General features: G+C 45.1%; 1 protein-coding gene across 1 annotated transcript in view; it reads right to left on the reverse strand.

The window, feature by feature from the left end:
• LOC126188364 (puratrophin-1-like) overlaps positions 1-17,228 on the reverse strand; it is a 1,249,514-nt gene that overhangs the window by 637,507 nt on the left and 594,779 nt on the right. Inside the window, exon 6 of the mRNA XM_049929962.1 lies at positions 16,076-16,193. Within this exon, the coding sequence (XP_049785919.1) occupies positions 16,076-16,193 (118 nt within the window). The remainder of the gene's footprint in view (positions 1-16,075; positions 16,194-17,228) is intronic.

The raw sequence follows: 17,228 nt of genomic DNA on the forward strand, positions 1-17,228 counted from the left end.
TCTGTTGTATATTCCGGATTTCTGCAAAGTGATGCTTGTTACACCTGACTGGGGGCTCGGGGAGAACGCGGATTCAGTTGGAAAATTAAATAAAATTTCTTTACAAACTGAATTCCAAGAGGAGTGTCGGTGGGGGAAGAAGGGGGAGGGGCGGCGCATTTGCCCTCATCTTCTTTTCGCTCGGTATGCCCACGTGTAGAATCTCAAGAGTCTTAGTTTAGGAGACAGGGAGGCAACGTACCTTCATTTGAACCACCATGTAGGATTAATGGGCGTTGATCTGGTAACTCGTCCAGTCTGGGTATGTTGTTCAGGCAGAAAATGGCGAATCTGAAGCCATTTTGATATCTCTGACTCGGAAACACAATACGCAAATAGAACGTTTAGAAGAGAATGTAGTCCATCTCAGACAGATTTTGCACAAATCATTCTTTTCCTCACATTAAGTTGCCAATGCAGTTTCAGGAGGGGCATCCGGCCACGGACACAAGAGCAGCATCTGTGCCGAGCAAAGCGTCCCCGAGTGTCGATCCAATACGAAAGCGAGATAACGGCACGAAAGAGGAAAAATGAGTTTTTGTTATCAAGGTGAAAACAAGTGCTGGTGCGAAGAAATAATGTGTCAGTAATAGCAAGCTGCACAATCCTCGTCCTTGACTGTAGCTTGAAAACGTTTTATTCAACAAACAAGATATAACCAATCATTTCTAATGCTTTTATTACAAGGAAAAACGATTACAGCTTAAAGTTACACTAACGACGTTGGTTTTAGTTTTATCAGTCAGTGTGCTTTCCCCAGAATAATTTGTATGTTTAACCAATCAGACCATTCATTACCATTCACCGAATGAGTGGTCGCAGTGGGACGACACTGAGCTTGAATTCGGGAGCAAGGCGGTTCAGATCCCTGACCGGCTGCCTGTTTTACGTTTTGCATTGCCTCCCCCTAAATCACTGAAGGCAAATGGCGGTACTGTTCCTCTGAAAACAATACGACCTACTTACTTCCTCAATCGGAGTTCCTCCTCCGTCTCTAATGACCTAGATGTCAAAAGAACGATGAACTATACTCTTCCGTTGCTATGCAATTATTATTTCTTAATACCTCGAATGTCTGTTGTAAAGCATAAAAGAATTAACATACTACTTAGACATTCTGACGAAAGATCTTCGTAAGTCTGGCATACATAATATTAGAAGAAGGAAGTTTGTGGCAATTATCATGTGATGGACAAGAGTAATAAGTCTTCTTCTAGCTACATTAATTACGTAAATATCGTAATAATTTATCTGTACTAACGACACAGAGAATGACTACACTGTTCCACGAAAAGATTGAGTTTTCTGCGGAGCACCGCGATCAGTAGAAGCGATCGATACCATTGAAGTGAAATGCTATTTTTCTTCCTATACGAAATACTACGAACGAAAATCAGTTTGTTGGTAGTGATGATTTCTATCTATTCCTCCAACAGATTTCTGCATCATTCACCATTTCACTTCAGACACTGTGTTCTACTTGAGCTATATATCGTCACATCATCGGGTGTGTCGAACCTTCGCTTTTATGAGGACTTTAACTCTGCTGGGGACACTTACCATTATGTGCTTAAACGTCTGTGCAGGAATGGCAACCCATTCTTCCTCAAGAGCCAAAACTAGAGAAGGTTATGATTTTCGTCCCTGGGGTCTGGAACGCTGTAGTCTCTCCAACTCATCCCAGAGGTGTTCCATCAGGTTCAGGTTGGGACTGTGAACAGAGCAGCCCGTTGCAGGAGTGTTACCGTGCACAAAGCATCACCTCACAGATCATGGTTTATGACAGTGTGCACTCTCATGTTGATAGAGTCATTGTGTCCCAACTTTTCCTCAGCTGTATGTACTATACAATGTTGTAAAACGTGTTCATATCCTTTCGCCCTTATCGTTTTGTTAAGCGCAATGACAGCAGCACTCCCTAACCACTAAATAAACCCCCGTACCGTAACAGCACCACCTTCTCGATGCCCCACACTTGGCACTACACACGATGGCAACTAATGTTGTGCAGAAAGTCGCCAAACAAAAACTCTTCAGAGTATTGCCACAGGCTATAGCGCAATTCATCACTCCAAATCGCTCACTTAAGTCATCCAGCGTCCAACGACGTCGCTCTTTAAAACTGACTACAGAAATGCGTGGCATGTGAGGAGTCGTTCGACCACTGTGCCAGAAGGACTGCTGACAGATCCATGGGACTCACAGGCGGTTCCTTCCCCTGATTTCACGCAGTTGTTTAGTACTACTCTCCGCAGTTCGTTTGCGTCAGTACATGAGGTTTGCCTGGTCTTGGGTTTAGCTGCGGTTGTTCCTTCGCGTTTCGACATCGCAACCACATCATCACTAACAATCCTCGGGGGCAGCTTTAGGACGGTGGGAGTGTCCCTGGTGGGTATGTCCACTTTCTAAGACACAGCTCTCCTGACAATATTATTCTGCTGTTACTGCCTCTCTGCTGACAACACAATACTCCCCAGATCCTTTTATATTGGCTGGTCTTTCTCTGGTGACATCTAGTGGTTACTTCCACATTACACGTGGATTCACGTGTCCGGATACTTCTGATTAGAGTGTATGTGCCTCGTGAACGTAAAGAAGAAGTTTCTGTTCCTATTCCCCTTACTGCCTCTTTTACGATCTTAAAATGCTGAAACCTACTCCAGTTGAACTGTATTGAATAACGTCACGGCACAAAATCAGCGAGGAACTTCGTGTTTGAGAGACGTGGGGCAGGAGAGAGGGGGGGGGGGGGGCGAAGTGTGCACCGCCTCGTGCGGGCGCCGGCTACGGCCCGTGTGCGCCGCCGGCACGTGGACGGAGAGCCGGGCTCCACGTGGAGGCGGGCCGCACGTGGCCTGGGCGCTAACAGGCGCTAACTGTAATCGCTCTGGCCGCCTCTGTCCCGCACGCCCCCACACCGGATGTCGGCGTCCGCTGCACCATTCACTGGCCGACGCCTCACGCCTCAGCTCGCGGCTAGAGGCGCTTGCAGGTGCAGGCCGCATTTCTTCCACTCGTGCCGTGCACGCAGTTTCCTCACTGGTTCTTCCTCTCTTGAGTGGCCGGTAAGCGCCCTGGAGTGATGTGTCACTGCCAAGTAACCTAGCCCGATGAAACTTGGATCACGCGTAGAAAGAACTGCTACAGTATAGTACAGAAGGTAACTGAAAGGAATGCGGAATGAGACGAAAAGAAATGACAGATGGCTCTGAGCACTATGGGACTTAAATTCTGACGTCATCATTCGCCTAGAACTTAGAATTACTTAAACCTAACTAACCTAAGGACATCACAGACACCCATGTCCGAGGCAGAATTCGAACCTGCGACAGTAGCGGTCGCGCGGTTCCAGACTGTAACGCCTGGAACCGCTCGGCCACCCCGGCCGGCAAAAGAAATGACACTATTCAAAGATGAAGATTAGACTGAAGTCACCGCGACTCAGTAACTACAAACGATGGGACACGGTATCAGTGGTGTTTGTGTGTGTGTGTGTGTGTTTGTGTCTGTATGTGTTTACCGAGTACGGCAATTGATGCCCCTTCCTGAGTCCGTTGAAGCGGCTGGCAGCGGACGGTTCGGGAGAGCGATTTGGGAGTTCTGCACCAGGTCTTCTCGAGAAATCGCAGTTTATTAGAAGTTAAGTGATTGGTGATATGTTGTTTCATTTACTCTTGTTAAATTCTACATGTTTTTTTGGTGAGGTCACCAGCCGTTTTGCTTTAGGGTCGTCCCACCATTGCCGGCCGGAGTGGCTTAGCGGTTCTAGGCGCTACAGTCTGGAACTGCGCGACCGCTACGGTCGCAGGTTTGAATCCTGCCTCGGGCATGGATGTGTGTGATGTCCTTAGGTTAGTTAGGTTTAAGTAGTTCTAAGTTCTAGAGGACTGATGAGCTCAGCAGTTAAGTCCCATAGTGCTCAGAGCCATTTGAACCATTTTCGTCCCACCATTCTTCTCCGTTTGCCCACCCGCGGGAAGGTGGTTGTTTATAAACTGGGTGGTCCGTTTTTCCCTTGTGGACTAGGGGCGGGTTAGAGCAACCTGCGGTTCGGGTTGTTCGGTAATCTCCCTATCAATATACCGCACGTTAGTAGCTGCCTCTGTCATGTTTGTCGGATTTGGTGTGTTAACGAATTTATTGCTTGGAGTGTAACGGCCTAATACCTGAAATATGTTTTGATCTTTGGAAACTTTCACATTATTGCCTATGATCTTGAGAGGCGGTATCTGTATACTGTAGAGCATCTTAACTATTGTTTGGCCAACCTTGTAGAAATTTATATAAGATGGCATTTCGTGGACTTTTATTTAAATGATCATTTTAGTATATAAAGTTGACACCCTTTCACCGTAAGACTTTTCTTAGAAGTTAAAATTAAGTTGCACCTTCGGTGGCAAGGTTAATATTTTAATTGTCAGTGTTTAGTACCATTTCCATCCCTCCTACGGGGGGTGCATAGTTTGTGTGCTTGTGTAAATTGTTAAAACTCTTAGTTTAAAGTTATCTGGTGTGTTGCAGTTTTGCACCAGTGTAGTCTTTCAGAGGCTGTTGTGAGCTGTGATACACACCAGCTTTACGAAGATGTAAATCATCCTTCACAGAGCCGAGTAAAGCTGCAATCCTCGTGCGGAGGCTGCAAGATCACTTTACACAGTGTTTCTCAACAGAGCATCGTAAAGCTGGTGTGTATGAGATTCCTTGCGGAAATTGTGAGAAGTCGTACACAGGTCAAACAACACGCACCGTTCTTGAGAGGTGTGTGGAGCATCGAAGATACACACGTTTAATACAGCCAGACAAGTCAGGTGTGGCCGAACACTGTACTGGCACAGGGAATTCCGTGAATTACAGTGATGTGAAGATTTTAACATCCACCTCTCCTTTTTGGGAATCTGTCTTCAAGGAAGCTATAGAGATTAGATTAGCCAATAATTTAATAAATATAGATAATGGTTTTAATTTGCACAAAGCATGGAATCCGGCTCTTGGGGTAATTAAACTGCAGAGAAGTCGTCATGGTGTCACCGCCGCCGATCATACATCGATAAGCGAATCGAATGTCTGTACGCTTTCGCCACAGGCGGCACATGTGTAAACGTACTTCTCTGCCGCCGACCAGCATCTGTGACCAGCATGCGCAGTACCGCCGCGGTGGAACATACAGGGTGTTACAAAAAGGTACGGCCAAACTTTCAGGAAACATTCCTCACACAAAAAGAAAGAAAATATGTTATGTGGACATGTGTCCGGAAACGCTTACTTTCCATGTTAGAACTCATTTTATTACTTCTCTTCAAATCACATAAATCATGGAATGGAAACACACAGAAACAGAACGTACCAGCGTGACTTCAAACACTTTGTTACAGGAAATGTTCAAAATGTCCTCCGTTAGCGAGGATACAGGCATCCACCCTTCGTCGCATGGAATACCTGATGCGCTGATGCAGCCCTGGAGAAAGGCGTATTGTATCACAGCCGTCCACAATACGAGCACGAAGAGTCTCTACATTTGGTACCGGGGTTGGGTAGACAAGAGCTTTCAAATGCCCCCATAAATGAAAATCAAGAGGGTTGAGGTCAGGAGAGCGTAGAGGCCACGGAATTGGTCCGCCTCTACCAATCCATCGGTCACCCAATCTGTTGTTGAGAGGCGTACGAACACTTCGACTGAAATGTGCAGGAGCTCCATTGTGCATGAACCACATGTTGTCGTATTTGTAAAGGCACATGTTCTAGCAGCACAGATAGAATATCCCGTATGAAATCATTACAACGTGCTCCATTGAGCGTAGGTGGAAGAACATGGGGCCCAATCAAGACATCACCAACAATGCCTGCGCAAACGTTCACAGAAAATCTGTGTTGAAGACGTAATTGCACAATTGCGTGCGGATTCTCGTCAGCCCACACATGTTGATTGTGAAAATTTACAATTTCATCACGTTGGAATAAAGCCTCGTCCGTAAAGAGAACATTTGCACTGAAATGAGGATTGACACATTGTTGGATGAACCAATCGCAGAAGTGTACCCGTGGACGCCAATCAGCTGCTGATGGTGCCTGCACACGCTGTACATGGTACGGGAACAACTGGTTCTCCCGTAGCACTCTCTATACAGTGACGTGGTCAACGTTACCTTGTACAGCAGCAACTTCTCTGACGCTGACATTAGGGTTGGTTGGTTGGTTGGTTGTTTCGGGGAAGGAGACCAGACAGCGAGGTCATCGGTCTCATAGGATTATGGTAGGACGGGGAAGGAAGTCGGCCGTGCCCTTTGAAAGGAACCATCCTGGCATTTGCCTGGAGCGATTTAGGGAAATCACGGAAAACCTAAATCAGGATGGCCGGACGCGGGATTGAACCGTCGTCCTACCGAATGCGAGTCCAGTGTCTAACCACTGCGCCACCTCGCTCGGTCTGACATTAGGGTTTCCGTCAACTGCAGGAAGAATTGCCTCGTCCATTGCAGGTGTCCTCGTCGTTCTAGGTCTTTCCCAGTCGCTAGCCATAGGCTGGAATGTTCCGTGCTCCATAAGACGGCGATCAATTGCTTCGAACGTCTTCCTGTCGGGACACCTTCGTTCTGGAAATCTGTCTCGATACAAACGTACCGCGCCACGGCTATTGCCCCGTGCTAATCCATACATCAAATGGGCATCTGCCAACTCCGCATTTGTAAACATTGCACTGACTGAAAAACCACGTTCGTGATGTACACTAACCTGTTGATTCTACCTACTGATGTGCTTGATGCTAGTACTGTAGAGCAATGAGTCGCATATCAACACAAGCACCGAAGTCAAGATTACCTTCCTTCAATTGGGCCAATTGGCGGTGAATCGAGGAAGTACAGTACATACTGTCGAAACTAAAATGAGTTCTAACATTGAAATTAAGCGTTTCCGGAGACATGTCCACATAACATCTTTTCTTTATTTGTGTGTGAGGAATGTTTCCCGAAAGTTTGGCCGTACCTTTTTGTAACACCGTGTATAAGGCCGCGCTTGGCATCTTGTCGTCAGTCTTGTGACTCACTCTGGGGATGGCCGGACGGCACGCGGTCGAAATATCAGTGGAGGAAATTTTATTTGCGCGGTTGCATGCCCGAAATTTAACGGACTATCATCATCGTCATCATCATCAGAGAATAACCTACGAACAGCGACGAAGTTTTTCCCAGAAGAGCTTACAACGGGTGCGTACGGTCGGAGCACCGTTATCTGCACGCTATCGAGTGCACACGAACTGCGCCTTTGTGCCCGTTTTAAATTTCATATCGGACAGGCGTCACATGCAGGCGCGTGTCGTGTCGGTGACGGCCGTGTTTGGGTAGGTGCGCTGACTCACGCCGCGCGGCAGCCGGAGGTGCGCCGTGCTGTGCTGTGTTGTGTTGCGCGCGCCTGAACCAACACTGTGGCTCTCGGCGATTGTTCGCCGGGCGCCGCCCCCGTGTCGAGTGTCCGCCGAAACAGCGAGCGCACGTGCTCCAGTGTTTACCGGGAAATCTCATTCCGCCCGGGGGCCTGGCGCTCCCACGACATCCGAAGCGGCCCATTATCCTAAGTGTGTTCCCTCCGACGATACGGTCCTAATTTCATCACGAGAGACTGCTTTACATCTGCCTACATCTATTCCCCGGGAGACACCTAATGGTGTGTGGTGGAGGGTACATCTGATACCGCTATCTCCTCCTAGTAGCGAAGGTATCCGTGCCAGCTGCAATCTCCCTGATTTTCTCGTCGCTGTCCTTTCGTGAGACGTGTGTCAGTAGAAGCAATATGGTGGCTGAAGCGCCTTCGAAAGAAGGCCTACTCTCTTGGAATTTTAACAACTACATCTTGTAAGTAGGCTGCTTAGGTTTTTGTATTGGTAACGCCACGTAGCGCTCTGTATGAAAATCACTGTCTGTGCTGTGTGCAGTCTGTGGCTGGTTTGCATTGTTGTTGGCTATTGTAGTGTTGGGCAGTTGGCTGTTAACAGCGCGTAGCGTTGCGCAGTTGGAGGTGAGCCGCCAGCAATGGTGGATGTGGGGAGTGAGATGGCGGAGTTTTGAGAGCGGATGATCTGGACAGAGACAGTAAATTTGTAAGACTGAATATCATGAACTGATATATATATTATGACTTTTGAACACTATTAAGGTAAATACATTGTTTGTTCTCCATCAAAATCTTTCATTTGCTAACTATGCCTATCAGTACTTAGTGCCTTCAGTAGTTTGAACCTTTTATTTAGCTGGCAGTAGTGGGGCTCGCTGTATTGCAGTAGCTTGAGTAACAAAGATTTTTGTGAGGTAAGTGATTTGTAAAAGGTATAGGTTAATGTTAGTCAGGGCCATTCTTTTGTAGGGATTATTGAAAGTCAGATTCCGTTGCGCTAAAAATATTGTGTGTCAGTTTAAGCACCGTCATGTATAATTTTTCTAAGGGAACGTTTCAGTCTTTCCGTGATGCACATCTTGTCTCTTGTGCAACATGTGGACATTGGAAAGTTGTGGTAAGTGCCTATGGGACCAAACTGCTGAGGTCATCGGTCCCTAAGCTTACACACTACTTAATCTAACTTAAATTAACTTACGCTACGGACAACACACACACACACCCATGCCAGAGGGAGGACTCGAACCTCCGACGGGAGGCCGCGTGAACCGTGACAGGACCCCCGAGACCTCTCGGCTACATCGCGCGGCGGAACGAAAATGTTTCAAATGGCTCTGAGCACTATGGGACTTAACATCTGAGGTCATCAGTTGCCTAGAACTTAGAACTACTCAAGGGGGTAGGACGTCAAACGGGCCAACTTGGAGCAGGAGAGGCATCACAGGACATTTTAATTTCCAGTGTGTATACTTTTACAAATAAATTCATAAAACTTTGTCAGCATGATCAGGAAGGATTCAGGATTCACACTTAATGCAGTGGAAATTCGAAAACATAACAAAATCATTTTTTTACGTGTGAAATTTCATCATTTTTACATTTACTAATGGCTGCATTTGTTGCTATATGTACACTTTTCTTCATAAGTTAGAGAGATTCTTCGATGAAATTTGCACAGCATACATACCATACTTTCAGGTGTATGAAACACTAGAATTAATTTAATTTATGAAAAAACGTATGATCTGTTGTATATTAAACTTCATGCTCATAAAAAACACAAACTTTGTAGTTAATTACCTCAATTTTTACCACAGTTTTTAATAGATTTGGAAAATTCTAGAGTTTCATACGCCTTTAAGTATGGTTTCTATGCTGTGCAAAATTCATCGAACCATCTCTGTTACTTATGAAGAAAAGTGTGCCTATAACAACAAATGCTGCCATTAGTAAGTGAAAAAAATGATGAAATTTCACACGTAAAAAAGAAAAAAAAATACTTCGTTATGTTTTCGAACTACCACTGCTATGAGCGTGAATTCTGAATCCTTCCTGGTGATGATGACAAAGTTTTATGAATTTATTTGTGAAAGTATAGACAGTGTAAATTAAAATGTCCTGTGGTGCCTGTCGTGCTCCAAGTCGGCCCGTTTGACGTCCTACCCCCCTTAAACCTAACTAACCTAAGGACATCACAGACATCCATGCCCGAGGCACGATTCGAACCTGCGACCGTAGCGGACGCGCGGTTCCAGACTGAAGCGCCTACAGCCGCTCGGCCACACCGGCTGGCGCGGCGCAACGTCTGGAGTTATTTGATTTGACCATATGTGGATGAATTTCTAATCACCCAGCGCTTGTTTGAATTAATCAGTCTGATTATTAGCGTCGCACTGTTACTAATAATTTATTCGTCACCGTAACAGCCTTCTGACAAGCAGTAGGAACATGATTCGACTGAGAACAAAAGAAAGGCGACTTATGTGGCAGGACCATGCGACGTAACATTTGCTAGCGATGTGCACAAGGAGAAAAAAAGAAACGCACGCTACAGCGGCAAAACAACCTCTGTCGCACATGAGCACAAACAAGAGTAAGTGGACGTCAAGTCAGATTGCTAAGAACCAAGCTTTCTCTTCTTGAACAAATTATCATGCGTTCCTCTGGTGCAGCAAAGTAATACGCCTGACGTATGCCACTCAGTCTAGTAGTCTGCCGTGATGTACAGCAATGAAGCAAAATCTTATGGTTGACTCAGCGAGGTTACATTGAACTCGCACTCGGGAGGACGACGGTTCAAACACGCGTTCGCCCATCCTGATTTAGTTTTTCCGTCATTTCCTAAATCGCTTCAAGCAAATGCCAGGATGGTTCCTGTGAAAGGGCACGGCCGACTTCTTTCCCCCTACTTCCCTAAACCAATGGGACCGATGACCTCGCTGTTTGGTCTCCTCCCCTGTATCAACCGACCAATCTTACGGGTGCTCGCGAACAGTGTCTCTGGTCAGTCTTGGTACTCAAAACTTCTGCATTTCATCTTGTGGCTGCGGCTTCCGTACTGTCTGTGGTTTCTTTCAAATATACCGTCATGCAAATAGGATCCTGCCTTGACCGAACACAATTTTCTTCTTTAACGTCCACACCCCAATTTTCTTCTTTAACGTCCAATTCCAAAGAAAGCAGGTGTTGACAGATGTGAAAATTACCGAACTATCAGTTTAATAAGCCACAGCTGCAAAATACTAACGCGAATTATTTACAGACGAATGGAAAAACTGGTAGAAGCCAACCTCGGGGAAGATCAGTTTGGATTCCGTAGAAATGTTGGAGCACGTGAGGCAATACTGACCTTACGACTTATCTTAGAAGAAAGATTAAGGAAAGGTAAACCTACGTTTCTAGCATTTGGAGACTTGGAGAAAGCTTTTGACAATGTTGACTGGAATACTCTCTTACAAATTCTAAAGGTGGCAGGGGTAAAATACAGGGAGCGAAAGGCTATTTACAATTTGTACAGAAACCAGATGTCAGTTATAAGAGTCGAGGGGCATGAAAGGGAAGCAGCGGTTGGGAAGGGAGTGAGACAGGGTTGTAGCCTATCCCTGATCTTATTCAATCTGTATATTGAGCGGGCGGTGAAGGAAACAAAGGAAAAGTTCGGATTAGGTATTAAAATGTATGGAGAAGAAATAAAAAATTTGAGGTTCGCCGATGACATTGTAATTCTGTCAGAGACAGCAAAGGACTTGGAAGAGCAGTTGAACGGAATGAACAGTGTCTTGAAAGGAGGATATAAGATGAACATCAACAAAAGTAAAACGAGGATAATGGAATGTAGTCGAATTAAGTCGGGTGATGCTAATTAAAGAGAAAATAACTGATGATGGTCGAAGTAGAGAGGATATAAAATGTAGACTGGCAATGGCAAGGAAAGCGTTTTTGAAGAGAGAAATTTGTTAACAGCGAGTACTGATTTAAGTGTTAGGAAGTCGTTTCTGAAAGTATTTGTATGGAGTGTAGCCATGTATGGAAGTGAAACACGGTCAATAAATAGTTTGGACAAGAAGAGAATAGAAGCTTTCCAAATATGGTGCTACAGAAGAATGTTGAAGATTAGGGGGGTAGATCACGTAACTAATGAGGACGTATTGAATAGTATTGGGGAGAAGAGGAGTTTGTGGCACAACTTGACTAGAAGAAGGGATCGGTTGGTAGGACATGTCCTGAGGCATCAAGGGATCACAAATTTAGATTGGAGGGCAACGTGGAGGGTAAAAATCGTAGAGGGAGACCAAGAGATGAATACACTAAGCAGATTCAGAAGGATGTAGGTTGCAGTAGGTACTGGGAGATGATGGAGCTTGCACAGGATAGATTAGCATGGAGAGCTGCATCAAACCAGTCTCAGGACTGAAGACCACAACAACAACAACAACAACGTCCAGACACGTTTCGGTGAAGCTTCTCCGTCGTAACTGGGTTCGTATTCGACAGAAAATAAAATGAAGGCAATGAAGGCGGTGAAAATTCACCCGAACATGTATGGATGTTAAAAGTCAAAACTGTCTGCTGCTCAAGCCAGAACCCTAATTCCATAACTGAGGTATCTTCTGGAAGAAGGATCCATAGGTCTACGTGCCCTTTCTCGGGAAATTGTTTAAAATTAATTAGTGCGTTATGTAGATAAGGGTTTCGTTTCTACTGACTGAAGTAAGAATAAAAAGTTTAACACAATAGCAGAAATTCATAGAAAAATGAATATTTATCAGCACTAGCCCTAATTTGTGTAGAACTGAGAAGTTTCTGGGACAGAGGGTGTACCTCGTTCTCTATCACAAGTTTATATTACCACATTTTTTCCTTCAGAATATGAACGATGCGGAAACGCATAATCTGCAAGCTCCAATGAAAAGGGCGAGTACCGGCGATTAGCAATGATATCCGCCGATCATATCGGTCATATGAACATATAATCTAAATAACGAGTTATTTAGAACGTATTAAGTTTTTCTGCAGTATCTGTACAGCTCTGTTCCAGCGCTGATGCGATGAAAACCTGAAGAATATAGGTTGCTTCTCTTCCCTTAGAACAATCTGGTAACGCACAGGGAAGGGTAGTATCGAGAATGAAGAAATGCCAATTAAAAGTAGGCACAGCTCAGCTCTTTATTTCGATACAGAGTACATTTTCTTTCTGCAGCGGAGTGTGGGCTGATTTGAAACATCCTGATAAACTGTGACTCGATCATGGAACCCTTTCCTTTCGCGAGTAAGCACTCTGCCAACGAAGAACGAGTCACGAACCGCCCTCACTTCGTTTTTTCCTCTAGTATCTTCTCTCCCACCTTTCAATGTTCGTTTTCACTCACTGCTGCACTGTAAATATTAGATTATACTTATTTGTTTTTATGTGGTACAGTGTTCGCATTTTACTGCCAGACAGGTGGAGCCTACGGCGTGTGCCAGGGCACGGCTGGGAGGCGGTTCCAGGCCAGGGGAGGTCGGCGCGGCGGGACCCGGGCGACATTCCTGCCTGATGGTCCGCAGCGCCTGCCCGCCTACCTGCTTGGCGCCGGTCACCGCGAACCCCACCGCCCACCGACCGCCGCCCCACTGACAACCAGTCACCATCTACACCCCGACCTCGTTCTGCCTGTCGCATCCGCTATTAGTGACATATTATTTTCGGGAGGAGAGATGCAACTGCTGTGTGATGTCACAAATATCCCTCAGTTTCCACTATCTCAGATGCGCAATTTCTTTGGTGGTTACTAGTTTCAGCCTAACTACACCACCTTCAGATGTGAACTAAAACACAACAAAACAAATTAAAGACTACGTATCAGCTTTACATAAGCTGGCAATGAATAACAAATATTAGCGCGATAATTTACAGTGTTTACCTCCGTAACCGACTATACAACCGTTCATATACATATTTTTGACAGAGTAAACTCTGTTACAAGGTTTATTACAATTATAAACAGAAATCCTTGCTAGGCATGCGGTAAAAGTATCCACGTACCTCGAATGGGAAGGGAAGGGGGATGGCTTGGGGAAGGTGCAAGAAGGATCGGATGAAGAGGAACGATGACACGCGCACGGTGGAAACGTAACTTCCATTTAGAACTTCTAGCATGCCGGAACAGATTGGGGTTGGGTTGTTTTGGGGAGAAGAGGCCAAACAGCGAGGTCATCGGTCTCATCGGATTAGGGAAGGATGGGGAAGGAAATCGGCCGTGCCCTTTCAAAGGAGCCATCCCGGCATTTGCCTGGAGCGATTTAGGAAATCACGGAAAACCTAAATCAGGATGGCCAGACGCGGGATTGAACCGTCGTCCTCCCGAATGCGAGTCCAGTGTGCTAACCACTAGCAGATTGGGTCAGCAACTTCTGTTAGTTAGTAGAACGAAAAACCTGTCCTACTTTTACTGGGCCTCGACCCACTTACAAATCATCATAAAGCCGTAAATGGCATTCCTGAAAATGGCGAAGAGTTCTCGGGCTTCCAGCCGGGTGGCGGTGTCTTCAAACTGCGACGTTTCGACGAGTGACATACTCATCATCATCATCAACTTCGCCAGAAGATGATAAGTATGTCACTCGTCGAAATGTCACAGTTTGAAGACACCGCCACCCGGCTGGAAGCCCGAGAACTCTTCGCCAGCTGTATACGCCGGGAAAGCATACATTCACATTTCTGAACATGTCAAAACTGTGCAGTAAACATTTACAATTATCTGTATGCAGTGTAAATGTTTACTGCATAGTTTTGACATCTTCCGAAATGCGATTTACGAGTTTATGATGATTTGAAAATGGGTCTACGCCCGAAAATAGTCATAGAATGAATAAAAAGCAAAATTTGCAACGTGGACTGGTTTTTCGTTCTATCGATAACTTTTAGTGTTAACCTTTCCGTCTCTTTCTCCTACCAGTTGGCCAGTCGTTACTGTAAGCTCTAAAGAACTGACAAAGCTTCTACAATCGATTTATTAAGCTGCAGTTAGTTCATTTTTAGTTATCACTGTTTTTTTTTAGTTAGATTAGCTTTTAGTCACAGTAAAGTCTATGTCAGCAGGTAAAACGCAAAAATGGGCCATATCAATTTAAGTCACTCACTTCGGCAATTTTCTAGTTTTTATTTGTACCTCTGAATTGAAATTTACAAGAATATCCTCTTATAGGCGCTGTTTAGCGCAGTAGTATTGTCGACACGTGCAGTTACTTAACAGCTGATGGCAGTTAGGTACAGCGCGACAACGGTTACCACAACATTGCTCAGATTTTTTTTAGGTGAACTCGTTTACGATGTAGATTGTAGACTTGAGCATCTGAAGTGATTTATCCGAAGAATAACGCAAAAGAAGGGAAAACTGAATCAGTGTTCATGCGGGTAGTGTTTGTCAAAGAAATGGAGTGAACGGAGTGTAAAAAGGTACTGCAGAGTGCCGTAAATAAACAGACTTATAAAGAGACACTGACATTGAGCCCATATAGAACATTAAAATAAAAAAAGCAAGCGGGGAAGTATTTGGCACTGACTATTCATCGAGAAACATGTAAGAGTCTACATTAGGATAGTGAAACGGCTATTTTAGGGTAGCAGGTAGTAGGGCCACGTCGGAAATAGACATTGAGCATTAAAATATACGGAACAGATCAGTATATTTATAATCATAGTGATTACTTATAATGCCATTCAAATTGTTATAAAACGGTGGCACAATATCTCGCAACAGACAGAGTTAGTACGATCACAGGCGCTGGTTGCATGAATTGCCAAATTATGTTAGAAAGTATCTTAGCTAACGAAAAGTCGTGCATACTACTCAGAAAAGCAACTGTCCCGAAAACTGGCTCGGTCAAATAGTGAAAGTGTAAACAACAGTTAGTTCTTATAGTAACACAAAAAAGCAACCAGTCACTGATCATACTGCAGTTTGTTAAGAGCAAGTAGCATAGCTGCCGGTTTTGAACCGACAAATTCAACTTCCGACATCTGTTCATGTTTAAAATTATTTGTAACTTAGCCGCTGTACATGTAACGCTGACTGTTCTCGTTCTCTCGAAAGCTACTTTCTTAGAGAGTTGTTTTCATGTTACGTCCAATTACAGTAAATTAGTCTTCTTCTTAGGTTGTGACCTGCTGTAAGGTACCATAACCCCAAGGAACTCGCGCCACCTCGAAAATTAGTCAGCGTCGTGTGTACAGCATAAGCTATATACAATTTCAAACGTGACCAGGCGTTTGCTGGTAAACCTGTCGGTTAGAAATCGGTCACGGCACTACTTCTTCCCAGTAAAGAGAACTGTTAGCAGTGTCTGGTTGCAGTTTTTACCTCATTTTTGGAGTTGGCCTACATTTATAACACTGTCTAGTAATTACTAGCTCCACATGTGTGAGTGTTAAATCTTATGGGACTTAACTTAGGTCATCAGTCCCTAAGCATACACACTACTTAACGTAAAGTATCCTGAGGACAAACACACACACCCATGCCCGAGGGGGGACTGGAACCTCCGCCTGGACCAGCCGCACAGTCCACGACTGCAGCGCCTTAGACCGCTCGGCACAAGCTCTACAAATCGAACCAGATTAGTTCGAAGAACCTAATAAACAGATGTGCATGTCACGTGGTATACTCACGTGGGAATGGAGGCGTAGTAGAGCAGCAGCGTCGCCACCTGGTGGCGGTCCAGCGACGCCCTAGCGACGCTCTGCGAGTCGATCATGATCAGCGGACGCCCTTTGACGTCATGCGTTCCTGCAAACAAGGTAAACACCCGTCAGGCTCCCTGCGTATAAATGTGTACATACGAGCTCTTCACCACCGCTCCTTTTCCTCAGTCGAGGCATTTGTTTAAAAGATTCCAAGTTTTTCTAAAGGCGTTATTGTTTGCTACAGAAATAGCCCGCGACGAACTTCAAGGAGCTTTAGTTCTTAAAACAAGGCGACCTTTTGTCATACAGCCAATACTCTGTGGAGGGACGCTTTGGGGTGTCCAGTCTTTCTCTGAGGTGTTTCACCACTACTGGAGTAGAATACGTCACGATAATTTTGAATAGGCTGGGTTTGGCTCAAATGGTTGAAATGGCTCTCAGCACTAAGGGACTTAACATCTGAGATCATCAGTTCCCTAGAACTTAGAACTACTTAAGCATAAGCTTAGGGCATCACACACACCCATTCCCGAGGCAGGATTCGAACCTGCGACCGTAGAAGTCGCGCGGTTCCGGACTGAAGCGCTTAGAACGGCTCGGCCACCGCGGCCGGCCAGACTGGGTTTACACTGGGTTGCACATAGATTAGAATAGGAGATGAACTTTCTCCTTTTTTTATTACATGTTTATGCTTACAGTGCGGAAACACTATCGGACAAATATTCACTAGTACTCTGAGGTCCTCGGCTGATATCTGGAGATATCTCTGTGACATCATGGATGACATCGGTATCCGATTGTGGTGACAGATACGAGGCACGTGGAGAATCGAGATATACTGATTAGACATTGTAATCAGGCAGGATTCGGTAAGGACTGTTTTTTTTTTTTTTTTTTTTTTTTTGGTCATCAGTCTACTGACTGCTTTGATGCGGCCCGCCACGAATTCCTTTCCTTTGCTAACCTCTTCATCTCAGAGTAGCACTTGCAACCTACGTCCTCAATTATTTGCTTGACGTATTCCAATCTCTGTCTTCCTCTACAGTTTTTGCCTTCTACAGCTCCCTCTAGTACCATGGAAGTCATTCCCTCATGTCTTACCAGATGTCCTATCATCCTGTCCCTTCTCCTTATCAGT

This window comes from Schistocerca cancellata, chromosome 5 (genome assembly GCF_023864275.1).
Source record: "Schistocerca cancellata isolate TAMUIC-IGC-003103 chromosome 5, iqSchCanc2.1, whole genome shotgun sequence".
NCBI classification, from domain to species: domain Eukaryota; kingdom Metazoa; phylum Arthropoda; class Insecta; order Orthoptera; family Acrididae; genus Schistocerca; species Schistocerca cancellata.